Genomic DNA, 18,530 nt, shown 5'->3' with positions numbered 1-18,530 from the left:
AGGATTTAATCTTTTTTGGTGTTTACAAGGCATTTTAGTTTCAGTAGTCTGGTTTAATCCATGGAAAGTTTATTTGTATAGCATAATTCATACAAAAAGTAATTCAAATTGCTTTACAGAATAAGAAAGGCATTCAAATCACAAAACAAACAAATTAAAACAGAAAGAATTATCATAAAATTAACTTTAAAAGAGAACAGCAGAATAAAAACCTTTCAGTCATATGCACAGCTAAACAGAACTGTTTTGAGCCTGGATTTAAATATTGTCAAAGTAGAGGCCTGTCTCACATCTTCAGGAAGACTGTTCCAGGTTTTAGCTGCATAAAACTGAAATGTTGATTCTCCATGTTTAGTCCTGACTCTGGGCACCAGCAGGAGGCTGGTCCCTGAAGTCCTCAGAGTGTGAGATGGTTCATATGGCACTAACATGTTGTAGATATACTTTGGTGCTAGGCCATGGAGAGACTTGTGCACAAGCAGAGCTGCTTTAAAGTCTATTCTTTGAGCCACAGGAGCCAGTGCAAAGACCTGAGCACAGGACTCATGTGCTCGTACATCCTGGTTCTAGTCAGGACCAGAGCAGCAGTGTTCTGGATGTACTGCAGTTGTTTTACTGCTCGTTTGGAGAGACCAGTGAGCAGGTCGTTATAGTAGTCTACCCTACTGAAGACAAATGCATGGATAAGTCTCTCTAAGTCTGGTTTGGACAGTATACCTTTGATTTTTGCAATGTTTTTTAAATGGTAAAAAGCTGCCCATGTTGCTGGTTTGATGTGGCTGTTAAAGTTTTAGTCTGAGTCCATTATTTTTGCAAATTTATATCTGTTTTACAAATGAGTAGGTTTATTCATTTTTATATTTTAGTAGCTTCTTTATATAAACTAGTAAAGGTGTAATTTTTCTGACAATTGCATTTATCCAGGGAGGTGCTATTGCTTAGCCTGAAATGTCCCACAGTATGGTGTCAGACTTATCCATCTTCATAGAGACGAGTAATAATCAATAACAATTAATGAATTAACTTGGCGCACTTGGGTCTTATTCATGTCGTTGTTGTGCTGAGTTAATTTCGGCTCTTTAGACAATGTTAAGTGCTGTTTTAGTCCATGTTTAGTTCAGGTTTAGACTTGGTTTAGACCTGAGTAACTGCTGGTTTATTCTCCAATTTTTTCCCCAGTAGAAAATAATACATGAACAGTCAAATATTTCCGGAGGTGGCACTAGCTTGGCGCATTGATTTTCGCTAAAGTTCACGTCTCCCACTTTCTATGGGCCAGTAAATGAATGCAAAGTATGGCTCACCTGGGCCATGTGTGTGAGAGTGGAGCGTGCCTTTGAACGGCATCTCTGCGGACTCGCTAATTGAGCCGGATCAATTCACAGAGAGGGAGAGCAGGTTGCCACGGTTCCCACATCAAAGAGATTCTAATAACTGCAGCACTGTGGCCATTACCGTGCCACAAAATAAGCCATATTCGTATTTACTTCAAAAGAGCGTGTGGCGGAACGGTGCCGGGAAAACAAAACCTCAGTATTGCTTTAGCGCAAAGCCATTTTAGACCAATTTATTATTCTAACATACATCAAGACGAGACTCCCAAATTGCAATGTTTAATTAGATTCTTGTTTACAACCAGACCAAAGAACAGTTTTAAAAAGAGCTTGCCAAAATGCAGTCTTTTCACCACAGCTGTTACATGCAGTTAAGCAATACTCCAGTGAGGTGATTAAAATGCATAATATGGTTGCCATGGCAGCTCCAATGAATATTTTTTCTTTGAATGTGCTGTGAAGAAAGTGAAATAAAAAGCCTAAAAGACTGAGTGACTTGCAAAAAAGGCCAAATTGTGATGGATGGATGACCACTCCATCAGAGTCTGATGCCTGAAAGATCACCCAAAACTTTTCATTAATAAAAGTTTGACTGTTGAAAAATCGTGAGGTTTGCCAAGCTGAAACTAAAGCTAGAAATGCTTTTTTTTTGCAGTTGAGGCAGAGTTTGTATATATTCAGTCACTGTTGGTAGACTGTTTTTCCAATGGACTGAAATTTGGCGGTTTGAATCCCACTTTCGACAAACTTCAATGGTAAAGCAGTCAGATGAATGCTATCGTTGTGTCCTTGGGCAAGACACTTAAGCCACTTCGCCGCATGTGTCTGCGTGTATTGTTGTGTGAATGGGTGAGTGGTTCCTTGATGTAAAGCGTGCCTTGAATACCTTGAAATTAGAAAAGGTGCTCTGTATAAAAATATGCCCATTTACTGTTTTATTCAACATCCACAAATGTTTACTTTCTGCATTTGACCCATTATCCACTGCTATTGGGGCAACTTAAAATGAAAAGCAAAAAATTCCATGGTTAGATGTATTCCCCATGAATGTTGTCGGTATAACCACTTTTTCAATACATAAGCCAAAAATCTGATACTTCACTTTCATAATGGGAATATAGACCACATATACACTTAGCTCATACAACGTAGTATATTTCTCTATTTCAAATTTTCTACACAAACATTAATTGATAGAGATTGAACTAGCCACATCCAATCCAATCACATCACACATTAAATCATCTTCCCAAATAATGCGAAGTAATTTCCTCATAATAGTTCAGAGGTTCAATTGGTAGAGTGTTTGTCCACTGATCCGAAGGTTTGCGGTTCGAATCACGCTCTCGACATAAACATCACTGGTTGTTTGGTCAGATCTACTGACCCACAGCTTGGCAGTGCGAACCTAGCTCCCACAGATGAATGCTAGGTAAAAATGTGACAATAATTAGCTTCTTTTTTAAGTCAGATGCCCCTTCTTACTCTGTCCTGCCTATTAGATACTGTGACCTCTTATAGGTGCAAAGTTATGGCTGGTGGGTGCAGCTTTGTCATAAGATCCAGTATCTTTGTATCGACTGCCAGCTCTTCCTCTGTCCTCCTGTGTCCTTCCTGTCGCTTCACTAATAACTTGGTGACTTTGTTCATTACTTGTGAGCGGCCTCATGCTGTCGGAGGGGACATCACACCTCTATGACCTCTCCCCTGGATCAGCTCTCCTCTGTACAAGCATTTCTTATCTCACATTTTAGCTCAATGCTTTTTCCACACTTTGCGGTATCATTTTCACCCCGAGTTTTATTTTTAAGTGATTTGTACTTGGTCTCGGTTCAGTTTCTCACTCTGGCGTTCGCACTCACTGCTCGACTTGGTGAAATAATTTACCTCACGCGGCGCTCCTGCAGATGATTGAAGTGTAATTAGATGGCAGAGACAGTGGAACCAGCGGAGGTGCTCAGGAGCTCGTGCTAGTCAGATGGTCTGTCTCACTCTACGCTGCTGTGACCTTCAAAACTAACTCAAGGGCAAAACCATCTGGGAGGTGAAGCTAAAGGTGCACTATGTAAGTTTTCTGCTTATATCCATGGAGATGTTGCTTTTGCTTTGAACATTATCTGTGTACGTTTGTATTAAACTGCAGTTGTTTTTAATGCTCAAAAACAGCTTGAAAACATACATTCTTACAGTGAGATGGGTCACTTCTCCACAGATCTGACTGGTCTAACCTGGTGGTGTTCTAAGCTTGTCTCGATGTGAGTAAGTAAGTTTAATGCCATACTCCGGAACATTTTAGGCGAAGCACTTGCATCTCCATGTAGATATGGCTTTCCACCACAAAAGTGTCATAGTGCTCTTTTTATTTAACACATTTATTGTATTATTGTCTCTCATCTGGGCTGGGAATGCCTTGGGGTCCCGCCGGAGGAACTGGAGGACGTGTCCGGGGTGAGGGAAGTCTGGGAGTCCCTGCTTAGACTGCTGCCCCCGCGACTCGGCCCCGGAAAAGCGGAAGAAAATGGATGGACATTTATTGTAGTTTACCTCTCCACAGTTCTGTTCCTTAGCAGAGAAGCGGTCAATATAAAACATGGACATTAGGCTTATCCTCGAGGTAGGTACCATGAACCATGACCACGAACTTATCACAGGATCTAGTGACATGGAAGGATGGGTCAAACGCAGAGGACACATTTCTGTACAGGCGCAGAAATCTTCACTAAAGACAATCTTGACCATCAGGGACACATGGACAACAATGTGGCCATACCCCCTTGTCAACGTCTGATCTCCAGTACTATCCAGGCCGCATCTAGATAGTACTCGGATGGGATACTACTGGGAATATCAGGTGCATATCACAGTAGGGCACCAGTGTCGTTGTGTCTTTAGGTAATACACTTCACCCACATTGCCTAGTATGGAAGTGGTGCGTTGTTGAGTATTGGAGGTGATCAGGTCAATGGCGCAGATTGGCCACCTTAGTTCCGTCAATCTGTCCCAGGGCAGCTGTGACTACAATAGTGGCTTACCAACACCGAGTATAGAATGAATGAAATGATCACTGTAAAGCACTTTGGGTGTCATGACAGGTGCTATATAAATCCAGTGATTAATTAAATGAACAATGAAACAGTTATAATAATACCCCTATTCTGTATAAAATGTATAGGACAAATGCATGTACAGATATAGCGATTTACACATGTATTTTACGAATAGATACCCCCATATTGTGCATTATAGCCACCACTATTCAATGCAAAATAAAAATGCATAATAGACGTTTGCGCTTGCCAATAATGCTATTCAAAATGACAATATAGAGGATGAAATTACACCCATACTGTGCCTTAACACATTTCTCTATTCCACAGGGGGGATGGGATGGGAGGAAATAAGACATAACTATGTATATAAAAGGAGGATTAGCTTTCTCTTGTGTGTGTCTGCGAGCTGTGTGCTGTCGCCTTGGTGATGTATATTAGCGCTGCAGGTAAAGGATAAAACTATGGCTCCCAATTCACAAGTGAAGTGTATACACAATATGCTTATGTGCTGACGGAGTCGATTGGAGTACTTACATTCTGTATTCGAACGCACACACGCACACACAAAAATGTCATGAAAAGCAGGCGTTTGAGTGACTTTAATCATGGTGATGCCCTTATGATGTGAGCGGCGTACAAGGAGGAAAGTGCTGATCGCTGCTGTATACTTGACGCCATATGCTCCCCAAACAAACACGGAGCTTTGTGAAATGGCATCGCGTTGGAGGTGCTGCACATTAAAGGGATAGTCGGTGTTGCTGAGTGCGCACCTGTATCCCTGTAGTAAACCCAATTATTCCTCTATATTCCCAATGCAGCGATGTATGCCCGCGGCGTAGTCTTAACCCACACAGAGGGGAGGGCAGGTTCAGGTGTGGCTCGGCTGTCAGAAACCGCCAGCAATGAAGTTACAGAGAGGTGAGCCCTCCTGCCTGTGAGCGAGGAGGTTGTGGGTGCAAAAGCCAAAGCTGGACGACACATGCTCTCGTTTTGTGTAATTGTAAAGCGTATTAGAGTTCTCTTTGAACTGCACTATACAGCAGAACTGAAGAGGGGGTATTATTACTTCTATAAAACTGCTAACACATAACATATTTTTACTGTTTTTGACGTATTAACATGTTTTATAAGTTTCAGTTTCGCTTTGACGATCTGAGTCTCCCCTCCCTTTACTCTCCGTGTTAAGTCACTTCCCCTTCAGAGCGCTATCACACCAAAATCAGCGTGCATCCCGCCAATGAAACTACTGCAAATCGCATCAGTTGTCAAGTTGCTGTGGACAGTTTTGTATCATGTTTTTTGTATGTTTATCATGGATGACATAGGCTTGTGGGCGGAGCATTGCACAGAAGCGTATAGCTAACTGTGAGGAGGGTTCGAATAGGAGGGAGAGATCGCTCAATACTCAAACATGCACGGGTGATATCTAAAACCTCTTCAGGCATGTTTTAGATGAGGAAACAACATGGTAGAAAGCTAAAAAAAAAAAAAAAAAGTAGAATCTGCATGTAAATCCATTGTTACAAGCAACCAAAACATGTGGCTACGGGTTTCTAAAATTATTTATTAAAAGTATATACATAGGGTTATATTAACCCTATCTGACTATTAATTGATATAATATTGAACTTTAAAAACAGATAAAAATAGAAAAATAAATAAATAAATAAATAAAAGCAAAGTTGAATTTTATTTAAGTGATTTTTCATCACTTAATAGCAAAATAAATAAATAAATAAAAATGTATTCAACAAGTTACTCATGTGTCACTGTAATCTACTGCTACACACCCATGATACTACTTCGATGTGGTTATACGGGCAGGTGATGTTGCTGAGTACGCACCTGTTTCTGTGTAGTCAAGCCAATTATTCCCCTATACTCCCGATGCAGCGATGTACGCCCGGGGCTCTGTCTTAACCCACATTGAGAGGCTGGCAAGTTCAGCTGGATCTCTGCTGTCAGCATTCATACCCACCCGCCCCCTCGGCCCTCCCTTTGATACAGGGCAGAGGTCACTGGGTGTTGAGGAGCACCCTGGGGTCTCCCTATAGCGTGGCATGGGTAAGACGTCACCAGAAGTCACCTTTAAGCATATTAACCAGAATGCTGACAGTCTGCAGCCCACCCATAGGGAAAGCTTTTTTTCTTCTATGAATATGAATGTGATATTGACAGGAAATTTTCCCCAGGAGAGAAGAGAACAGACAGCAGAGATGAGGAAGAGCTTAATATTTTTGCTTGGCTTCGCTCCGTTAAACTGTGTGAATCATCCATCGGTGACTCCAAAGGTGACAGACAGTTATCAGAAACATTTGGGATTCACTTCACAAAAGCACTTAATGAAGCTTTTAGCATAACTTAGCCACTGAAGGGCAGCAGTGTCGCTCTGTCAGTCTGCGGGGCCCTCAACTCAAAATATTGAATATCGGTGCAAGGATTTGTCACTGTGGAGGAAACATTTTGTAGTTTTTGAAAGTTGCCAGATTGATATTTGTGAACACAGTGAAACACAGTGTTGCTTGTGTAAGAGTAAATCTGAACTGGCAGATCTTGGCCATAGACCGTATATATAAATGGACATAGCTAACCTGCAAACTGCTACGTTCAAAATAAGAATTGAGCAAGGGTGCGCTTCCGGCTCCATCGACTCCGGCTCTAATTCACTTTACATTGAAAATTGAAAAATTGTTGCCTCTCTCTCTGTAACTGCTGCAGTGAGTCTAGTCATTTTGGTCTTAAAATGTTCGTATTAACTCGCTCTACATGATCCTGGTATTGTTTCGCTATTTTGTGCATGATTCAAGATATGAACCTTAATAAGAGTGAAATCAGCTGCCTTCTTTCCCCGAGGTCGCAACAGGTTTGATGGACAGTGTTGCTAGGCGCTTATTCCCTGCCAAAACCAGGGGTGCGGGTGGGAAGGGGCATTATATTAAACAGCTTTGCTCCAGATTGGCTCTTTGGTTGCTGTGATACTCGTGGTCGGAATTCCAAATATGGAACTCGACTCTTTAATTCACTCCTATAACTGCTAGCCTCAGTGAGCTTCATCCAACTGGAGCTGAACGCTATGGGTGACGTCACACTCACTTAGTCCACTTCTTTATACAGTCTATCATCTTGACTCAAATCAAATTGAAGCCTAATTAAAAGCTATATCAATAATAGATAATAAATAATGATAAAATAATATAGATCTGTGTGCAACAACATCAATGTGGTCCAATAACCAAAACAAAACAAAATCTATACTATTGAAGTACTTAGGTCAGGGCTGCCCAAAATATTTTCACCGAGGGCCATATCCTGAAAAATATTCGACATGGAGGGCCACAGACCAGTGGTCAATACAGTGGATAATTCAGATGAGTGCATTTAACATACTTCATAATGCAAACTTTTCCTATAAACTTAAAACGATTTATTTCCGCGTGCTTATTTTGAGGATGGGAACAAACGCACACCACAAAACACACTATTCTGACTTTTAAATTTGAAAACCAAAGCAGCAAACTTCCCACTATGTTTTGTTATTTTGCTATTTTTACTGAGCCCAGATTGAGAAGAACAGAAGCGTACAAAGTGTGGAGAATGACAGGCCTGTGGTGGGAATCGGGGGATGATTTCCATAAAGACTGGTTGTTGTCTGAAAGCAAGCAGCTGTCAGCCGGAATTACCTCTTCGACACAGACACCACAATCGAGGGCGCCCTTTCCCATAATTCACTCTGATTGGCTCAAGGAGGAAATAGCAGCGTTCGGAGAGAGAGAGCCGAGTGAGCGGGCAAGCAAGCAAGCGTTTGACAGGCTTCAGGTCGACGGAAGCGAGGCGCGGCGTTTACCTGTTATCAGACTGTCTACTGGACGTGCCGCGGTGCTCGGAGAAGAGAGAGAGGCCTGCACTGAATAACATAGGATACAACGCATTATAAAGAGGCCCATCCAGAGCTGTCATATCACGTTTGAACTGAACACAGCCCGGTGCGACTTTTAAAACACATGCAACGTGTGAGTAATGTCTATATATACAGGATATTTACACATATGCTAGCACAGCGGGGGATGAGATTATAGAGCCGAGCGAGATGGCAAAGAAAATGTAGCAACATATTTTTTTTTCCCTTGTAATCATGGAGTTCAGCCTTCTGTTTATAGGTGACATTTTGAGGACCTCCCACCATTGAAAAGATATATTTTGTTTTCAGTTGTTCGTTGCTATGGCACAGCCTAGCGTGACAGTGACTCAGTTGGTAAAGCGTTTTTTCACTGATTCGAAGGTTGGCGGTTTGAATCCTGAATAAATATGAATAAAAATCATTGATGGAGAGGTCAGATTCAATGACCCACAGGTTAACCGTGTGATTCCAGCTCCCACAGATGAATACTACTGTTGTGTACTTGGGCAAGACACTTACCCCACCACGTCCCCACTGTCTGCGTACACGGGTGAGCGGTTCCTTGGTGTAAAGCGCTTTGAGTGCCTAAAAATGTGACGATTTACCACAATGCGAATAGATTTGACAGTTCAATAGGGAGAACAAATAAAATGGCTTTAGATATTAGTTTTAGGATCATAAATAAGACCTTTACTTTCCGCCTTTGTTGACTTCTTTGTTCCAATTGAATTTATTTAAAAAATTGTGCTTTACAAAAACAGCAACAGCAATGTTAGCCAAAATCATGTACAAGACCAATTTGCAATATAAACTAGCGCCATAAACAAGCACAAAAACATTATTGAGACATGAACAGGTCAGCAACTCATTTTTGGTTAAAAGCAACAAGAACAAGTTGCCTCACCTTACAAAGCAAGCGGAGGTCAGGATGCTAAATAGCCAAATCACTAAATCCTTCTTTTACTGATATACAAATGTTCCAGACACGTATAGTCATGTGCCCCAGCCTTTAGCAGCACCAGACTCGCTTCAGCCGGACACACCTCCCCTCTGCTGTGTAGGTGAGTGGCAGCCGGGGCTCAGGGGGAAGTGTCCTTTAGGTGTCTTAATTATGGTGCTCTCCTCCCTCTCGCTGTCACTGTCCCACAGGGAGCCAGGACAAAAGCAGAGCCACTGTTTCATCTGGGCGGCCGTGGTATTTGGAGTCCCGGGGGGAGAGTGTGTGTGTGGGGGGGCAACACAGGGGGAGGCAGCTACAAGCACATAAGAGACGGGATATCAAGAGAGCTGCTTCAACCTTTCCACTGCTGCACTTAAGGAAGACAAGAATACAAATAAAGTGGTTTAATAGGGACGAGAACATACGTTTTGATGTGGTTTTGGTTTACAATAATTATGTAAGTAAAAGGTGGTGGCCTGCAAGGAGAAGCTTTTTCTTTTTAGAGTTTAAGCTAACCTAAATGTTTCTTTTTACAAAATACAATGCTACAAAAGCATGTAAGAGATGGGATATCAAGACAGCGACTTCAACCTTTCCTCTGCGTCACTTAAGGAAGACAAGAATACAAATAAAGTGGTTTTATAGGAACAAGAATATGAGTTTTGCTACAGTCAAATGAAGCCTGGTCGAGGATCGCAGTCATACGGGAGAATTTGGAGCCGAGTTCCATACAGTATCAGGAATTTCGACTGCGAGTATCATAGCAACCAAAGAGCAACCAATCCAGAGCGAGACTGACTGATGAAGGTAACGCCCCTTCGAGCCCGTACTGCTGGTTTAGCATGGAGCAGACGCTTAGCAACACTGTCAATCATACCTGTTGCTAATGCTAGAGGGAGTGACCTCGGGGAAGAAGGCGCCTAGTTTGTCTGTTATCAACGTTCATATCTTCATTTACGGACACAAAAGTGAAATAAAAATACCAGGATCATGTAGAGCGGATTAATATGAACATTTTAAGACCAAAATGATGAGACTCAATGCAGCAGTTTCAGAGAGAGGGGTGAGTGGGTGGAGCCGGAAGCACGCCGATGATCACTTCCTGTTTGAGACATGGCAGTTAGCAGGTTAGCTATTTATATATACTGTCTATGGTCTATGTGTAGAAGTAGTAAGTAGCGGCCTGCCTTTTTTTTTTTTTTTTCAAACCACATGTGTCAAATTCAAGGCCCGCAGGCTGAATGTGGCCCTCCACATCATTTTATGTGGCCCTCGACAGGGTAAATTACAAGGTATGGTGGTCTTAAAATGTCATTTTATCAGTAAACACGCAGTTACACATTTTTTACATCTTTGCAAATGCATATGTAATATTTATAACTTGAAGTAATGAATACAGAAACAGTTAATTAACTATTTTTAAAAAGTAGTTACAGTAGTCGGTGAAAATGTGTTTGACACCCCTGTTTTAAACTAACCTAAATGTTGTTTTAACAAAATACAATGGGACAGAATGATATCGCTCTCTCTACTTTTCTTAACAGATGTTTGCAGTTTTTCAGCTCCCTGTGATATAAGGCAGTGTCCAACAGCAATCTGACCAGAACTGAGGCGGCTTGGATGAGAAATGAAATGTTAGTATTAGTATTGAAGAAGTGTGTATTCAGGATCCCAGGCAAACAGGAAGAAAAAGGAAACGAACAAGTTGGACGATGTGTGGAACAACTACATCATGCATATACAGAAGCTTCCATTCTTCCAACATCAAGCAACACTTCATCGCACCAACTGAAACTGCAAAATGTTACCAGAGCCTACACAGTTGTATTTTGATGTTTTTCTTTCCGGGAATTCACATCAAATTCACAGTCTTTCCAACATGACCCTTTAAGTCCACCACAGAAAAAGCGCCAGAAAGAGACGCCAATGACACGTAGAGAAGAAAAGGCACGCACTGATTACTGTGAAGTGTTTAATGAGCTCAAAGCCGCCGTTGGCTCAGACTCCGTTTATTACTTTGTTGTGGAGAGACGGAAGTGACAGAGACTGAAAACACTGAATGTTCTTATAGTTCAAGTCTCATTTCGGTGATTTGTTGCGTAGTTACTCTGCACCTAAGTAAAAAGCTTCCAGACTGGGGAAAACCAGAGATGGGGAGGAAATGTGAAATAAAAGACAGCTATCAACTTATATCGGCTCCTGAAAAGTCAACAAAGTTTGTCTTGCCTCACAAAGCGATGGTACAAATGTATTGGATTGAATTAGCAAGTGCAATATATCGTTGAAGTGAATATAGACGATAAACGATGATGATGATGGATATTAAAACCAAATCAAAAAGCAGAATTATCCACCAAAAAGTATTCTAAATGTACACTATTGTTAAAAATATGAACTGCAATGAATAAATAATACAATTCAACAGTTAAGTAGTTGGTTTGTATCTGTAATGAGTCATAGAAGTTGATAATTCGATCTTCTGCAGCTCAAATCTCATCGTAGAACAGACAAATAACGAACACATTCCCACCAGTACAGAGAAAAAGTATCCACGGTAAATACTGACCCAAAAAAAATATCATATATTGAACCGATATAGTAATTGTCATGACATGCCTGTGCTGTATACTATAAATCTATTTCTATCAATGTTGGACACACTCCAGGTAAAACAACAAGATCTAAACTTTCCAATGAATAAACAAAGATTTATTAAAAAGAAAAACAAAACCTAAAAAAAACCTTGAATTTTCACAGAACAGGGGCAGCTCGTGTCAGATGTTGAGGAGATAAACAAATCAACTAAACTTTAAATAATTGCTAATTAAATATTTATGGAATACTTCAAAATGTGTCCCAAACAACACCTTGACACATCAATACACACGGTTCACTGCAGTTAATTATTGATGGGGACAAATTGCGCTCATCGGAGTTTTGGCGGCAACCACGCTGGCTATGAATATAAATGCGAGTATGAAAACGGTGTTACGCGAAAATGAAGAAAAAGGGGTCCAGCGGGCGGAGGAGACGGAGTGATGCGAGCGCAGGCAGGTAAGGAGGCATTAGAGAGATGTGGAGGCAGTCTATAAAGGCAAACTGCTCCTTAATGTCTCTCACAAGTGTGATAAAAGCACAAAGCCATGCCGCACAACCGTGGCCTTTTGCATTTATGTGAAACCAACAAGCCGACGCTCAGAATAAATGCTAATAGAAAATGATTTTGCAAATGGGTCGGCGCAAACAAACAATCTTAAAAAGGTCAGGTCTTTTTGCGCTGGGACATAAGACCTCTCCAATGGAAATATTGACTGAGGAAAAGGCGTTGAGATGCAAAGTATGGTTTTCAAATGGGCCAAGGTAAAGAGCAGCGGGGCGATCTGTATTCCGTCAGGCTGCACTCTTATAAATATTGGAAGAAGGACACCGGTGCGAGCGGAAACAGGCAAATGGTGCGTTTGAGAGATGGCCCACCTGAGCTCCCACTCAAATACCATCTCCTGCCGTCACATCTCATCCCATTTGATCAAAATAATTGCCACCTTCATCGTTATCATCAATTCTGTCATCGTGAGCAGCGCCGATGCCAGCCTCGATCTCATCACGGCATCTTTAGCTCCGAGGGGGGGATTTCTCGGGTTCACGCCATCCCCGTACACGTACTGTACCCTCCGAGTCATCACCATATTCATTACCTTTAATGCGCTGACATTTTGTTCACCTATTCGGATATTCTGACATGAGCAGATCTGCGGCTCAGGCAGGAATAGCTGGGTTTTATAGGGCTCGGTCCGGGTCCATCAAAAACTTGATTTACATGGTATGAGAATAAAATATGAGCAGGACTAACAGCCTAAGCACACTCTAAAAATATCACTAAGGATGGGTGCTTATTAACACATGGTCAACAGCCTGTTAGATTAGCTAAATTAACAAAATGTTTTCAAATGATATCTCCTGCCATATTTAGATCCAGGCAGAGTCCTAATATACTTTTAATCATGTTGTGGGATCAAACTTGTCATGCAATACATATGTTTAGATTAGTAAATGACATCATCAGATCCACTGTATGTTTGTAGAAGCTCATTATCTGAAGTGAAAATTGAACTGTGTTGTCAGCTGTGAGTCCATGTTCTATTTTTGATCCCTTATAGTTTGACATGCTCATGAGTCTGCTGTTGTGTAAGTCACTGGAGCCTCCTCTGTGATGTTGGAACAGCTGCTCTCATCTGCTTCCACTTTAGAGGCTCATAATGATGGAGAAAAAGGTCCCTTATATTAAAGCTGCATAGCAACACCACCCAACGCACACGCTAAAACATGTACCAGGCTCACATGAGCTGCTCCTGTCACACAGTGTGTCTGATACTCACCAGCTCAGTCCCCACAGTCACCTCCACACCACTCTACAACAATCACCACTCTACTAAACAGGCCACATTTAAGAGCATCCCAAATCCAACAGACCAGTTTGTCATTAAACATGAAAGCCTGGGGCAGAGTGACACTCAGTAAAAATGTGTTTATGGACAAAAACAGTGCCCTCTGATCCACCAGCATTAGCCACATGGAGTTAGAGTTTGTGTTCACTGAAGAGAGCATACACCACATACAGTAGAGCCAGCGCAATGAGAGCAGAGCAGTACTACACTGAGTCTTACCTTGGCCATTTGGGCCTGGACTCCAGTGGCTTTGAGAGATGACACGGCCTTCTGCGCTGCAGCTGGGCTGTCGAAGTCCACAAAGCCATAACCTGAGGAGGACATACAGATGTTAGAGAAGAGAGTACAGTACTAACAAGGGGAATGACATACTCATGTAATTGTAGCAGTAATAGGTTGGTAACATGACTACAGAGGCTGCCAGTTCTCATATCTACTGAGCACTACATTGTTTGATAATTAGCGACACTGACATTCATAGGGGGATGCTATGCATCTTAATTAGTAGCATGGATGAGCAATTTAGTAATAACAAACCACCACCCTGCCCACCTTCACAAAAACACTTGTGCACACTCACGTGCACACTCACGTGCACACTCACGTACACACACACTCACGTACACACACGCTCACATACACACACACACACCCACGCACACAAACACACACAGGCAGCACATCAGGACACAGACTGCTGTTATTCTGCTCCACACTCAACACTTTGTAGTTTAATGGTATCTCATACAGCTTTGTTGAAACAAGAGCTGTAATTCATATCAGCCTCATTTGGATTGGTTGTCCATTATTTGGCTAATAAAACACACTGGTGACACACAAAGAGAAAGACAGTGTCAGTGGATTCATCAGCACATGACTGAGTCACTGGCAGTTTGGGGTGCAGCCTTTGATTTGCACAGACTGTGAAGTTTGGCTTCCCCACATCGTGTTCTGAACATCCGGCACATTAACACAAGCCATTTCACAGCCACCATAATCCTCTCCTGGTAACAAATCTTTCAGGGGCTGACAGAACTAGTGCTGCTGCTTTCCTCTGTCTACATACAAATAGGCAAGGCAAGTATATTTGTGTTGCGCAATTCAAAGTGCTTTACAGAATAAGAAAGACATTGTAAAATCAGAATAAAAACAAATTAAACATAAATTATCACAAAATTAACATTAAAAGAGAAGAGCAGAATAAAAATCTTTCAATCATATGCACAGCTAAACAACCATTTTGAGCCTGGATTTAAACATTTTCAAAGTAGAGGCCTGTCTCACATCTTCAGGAAGACTGTTCCAGGTTTTAGCTCCATAAAATTGAAATGCTGATTTTCCATGTTTAGTCCTGACTCTGGGCACCAGCAGGAGGCCGGTCCCTGAAGTCCTCAGAGTGTGAGATGGTTCATATGGCACTAACATGTCAGAGATATACTTTGGTGCTAGGCCAGAGACTTGTACACAAACAGAACAGCTTTAACGTCTATTCTCTGAGCCACAGGAGCCAGTGCAGAGACCTGAGCACAGGACTCATGTGCTCGTACTTCCTGGTTCTAGTCAGGACCCGAGTAGCAGTGTTCTGGATGTACTGCAGTTGTGTTAAGGCTCATCTGGAGAGGCCAGTGAGCAGGTCGTTAAAGTAGTCTAGCCTACTGTAGACAAATGTTATACTAGTATATTACACTATACTACAAACATATGGATAAGTCTCTCTAAGTCTGGTTTAGACAATATACCTGTGATTTTTGCAATGTTTTTAGATGGTAAAAATCTACCGATGTTATTGATTTGATGTGGCTGTTAAAGTTCATTTCTAAGTCCATTATTACTCCTAGATTTCTAGCCTGATTTGAAGGGTTTAGAGATAAACTGGAGGTGACTGCTGACACTTTCTCCTCTTGTTTCTGTGGGCCAAAGATGATGACTTCAGTCTTGTCTGAGTTTAGCTGGAGAAAGCTGTTTTTGATCCACACACTGGTCTGTTGGATGCAGTGGCAGAGTAAATCCACTGGTCCTTATTCATTTGCTGCCAGTGAGATGTAAATCTGTCATCAAGTTGTGGTAGGACAAATTACTGCAACATTTTAACTGGCCTTAAGGCGGCATGTAGAGACTGAACAAAAGGGGTCCCAGGATTGACCTGATCCCTGTGGTGCACCAGGGGTCAAGGCCACAGTTTCCAATGTCAACAAATACTTTTTGTTTTCTAGGTAGGACTTGACTGCTCAAGATCTCGTCTTTAGGAGAGGTTTGATAACTGCAGTTTTTAAAGCTCTTCCAGATTGAAGTGACATGTTAACTGTAAGAGTGATGATAACAAATTGATGAGCACAGAAATCTAATGGGTAACACATCGAGACAGCATGTAGACTGGTGACAATCTCTTGGACAGTTCTGTCAGTTACAGGTGCAAAATGAGTCAGCTCTAAGTGTCTAGGTGGCTGCAGGGGTGTTATTTGTGTTGTGATTGTCATTAAAGAATACTGCAAACTCATTGCACGTCGATGTGGAAATTACTTCTAACAGCAATGGAGCTGGAGGGTTTGTTAATCCGTTTGCTGTTAACAAAACTACACACAGGAACATACAACAAACACTTGTCCAGAGTCTCTGAGTGTGTCTTCTGTATATCTGCACCTCTGCCTGTTTAACGCATGTGCTTCCTCTCATATCTCCTCACATTAACAACCAGCAGCCCCATCTGGAAAATCATCAGTGGCGAATGAAATGTGTGAGTGTGATTTATGAGTTATTGTGATCCCAGCGTTCTGCGGGACGTATCGGAGAGCGGGGTCACGTCTGTGTTAATTAAAATTTGGTGGCGGATTAAAAGCAGTCAATGGTGCCCTCTGATCTGCTGTTTCAGAGGAAAATGTAATTAGAAAAGGATAAGGTGACATGGCGGTGGTGGTGCCCAATCATGTTAGCCCCTAGAAAGATACAGTCAAAATGTTTATACGACAGAATGTAGGCACCTCTGCTCCTTATCTCCGATTGGCTAAAGAGCTGTCTTCTTATCTTGTATAAGAAATTGAAGGTGCACGATGTAAATTTTCGAGTGGAAGGTCCGCTACTTGCTTGTCTCTATGGAGATTGCATTTTTTCAGGAATTACTCTCCACAGATCACCTTTAAATCCATATTGGCTGAAATGACTCCAGAGATTTATTTAGTTATTTAGTTCTCTTCTTTCTTAGCATCCCAGAATTCATAACTAACATCTCAATTTCTGTGTTGTTTTCGTGTAAAATGTGTTTAGATGGAGGCAGGTGGAGGTAGTGAGTTCATTATCCTGTGAGATGGCGCTGGAGGAGTGTAGAGTAATGTGAAAATCAGAACCTATGCTGGGAGCAATATGGAGTGCAGGGCTGATTAATGGGCAGCTGCTGGAATGGAGTGGAGAGGGGAGGCTCTTTAATTGTAGAAATATGAAGAGGCCGAGTGAAATACCCCCATTCAGACAGCACACTCACAGAATGAAGACTTTTATGTGGACACTAATGGAAGAGAGAATTATACAGAAATGTGGTGGCCAGCTACAGGCACATATTACAACGCTAAACTTGGTGCAAAGCCAGGATGATCTTAAATGGTTAATAACAATGTTCCTTCACACATTTGTCAATAAAATATCATCAAGTAGGCACTATGTTTAAACATCTGCTCATTGGGTACTTAAAGGTGCACTATATACCTTTTCTAATGAGGGATCTGCCACCTGTTTGACTCTGTGATGTTATTACCTGATCTGAAATGTTCCACAGTATGAAATTAAAGTAGTATCTTGGATCTATCTTTTGAGCTGGTCATTGCTGACATTTGACCCATTATTTTTTACTTCATTCAAACTACTTAACAGTTCAATACTTGAGCAAATGCAGTTTTTGTGCTGGTGTTTTAAAAAAATGATATTTCAACTAAGATTTGTGTCATTTCCAAATAACACAACGCAACAACACAAGTTATACTCTACGAAATACCAAGACTTCAGTTGCTTTACAATCTGCCTACCTTTAAGGCTTATTGGAGAGTCTCCCAGCATTTTTTACTCTATTTAAACAGTCTTTTTGGTAATGAGAAACAGCGTTAACCACTCTACCATTCTGCAATATTTATCAATTACCTTACATTTAAAGGTACAGTAAGTAACTTTCTGAAGGTGGCACGTCATCTGTATGATATAATGGAAATATAAAGTTAAAGCTGTACTTCGGAGCATCCTCCATAGAGACAGAGGTGTTTTATGCCACACTGTGGAAAATTATAAAGAAAAAAGCAGCATTTCCATGAAAACAAGAATGAAGAAGCCCTCCTCTAGAGCAAATAAGAGTCGGGTTTGTGGAGATGCAAGCCCATAAGAGCAAGGACGTATATTTTCCTGTGTTTTTCAGTGCAATAAAAACAACCAAGATGAAAAAGTTAAACACTGTGTCTTTAAACAAGGATTGAAACAGATTTTGCACATCCCTGGCAAAGCTCCTTCACAGTCTGTTATAGAGCATGTTTTAGTTGTGCTTTTGGTCATGAGCCAGTGTCACGAGGCTGGCAGCGTGATCCTCTTCACTTCTCATTTATTCTTTTCAATATTCATTTTATCCACTGGTCAAGTATGAAATTTTTATTACATATTTGTGTCCAAAATATAGAGTCGACAATTGTGTGGGAAAGAATATATTTGGATTCAAGAACAAATTAAAAGTGCATTATGCACAATGTAACCAAGGGCTCCCAGGCAAAGGCCAATTCTTGTTTAATAAAAGTAATATTTGAAAGGTGGATACGGGACCCTCAATTATAAAAGTAATATTCACCCACTGCCACCTGGAGTGCACTTACCAAACTAAAAGAAGGCTGAGGATTT

At 41.4% G+C, this 18,530-nt stretch overlaps 1 protein-coding gene across 3 annotated transcripts in view; it reads right to left on the bottom strand.

The window, feature by feature from the left end:
- rbms3 (RNA binding motif, single stranded interacting protein) overlaps positions 1-18,530 on the bottom strand; it is a 376,836-nt gene that overhangs the window by 197,395 nt on the left and 160,911 nt on the right. For all 3 annotated transcript variants that reach the window (XM_055225567.1, XM_033975024.2, XM_055225568.1), the window contains exon 4: positions 13,887-13,978. In XM_055225567.1, coding sequence (XP_055081542.1) covers positions 13,887-13,978 — 92 coding nt within the window. The remainder of the gene's footprint in view (positions 1-13,886; positions 13,979-18,530) is intronic.

Source organism: Periophthalmus magnuspinnatus, chromosome 11 (genome assembly GCF_009829125.3).
Source record: "Periophthalmus magnuspinnatus isolate fPerMag1 chromosome 11, fPerMag1.2.pri, whole genome shotgun sequence".
Taxonomy (NCBI): Eukaryota; Metazoa; Chordata; class Actinopteri; order Gobiiformes; family Gobiidae; genus Periophthalmus; species Periophthalmus magnuspinnatus.
This window is presented reverse-complemented; position numbering and strand designations above follow the sequence as displayed.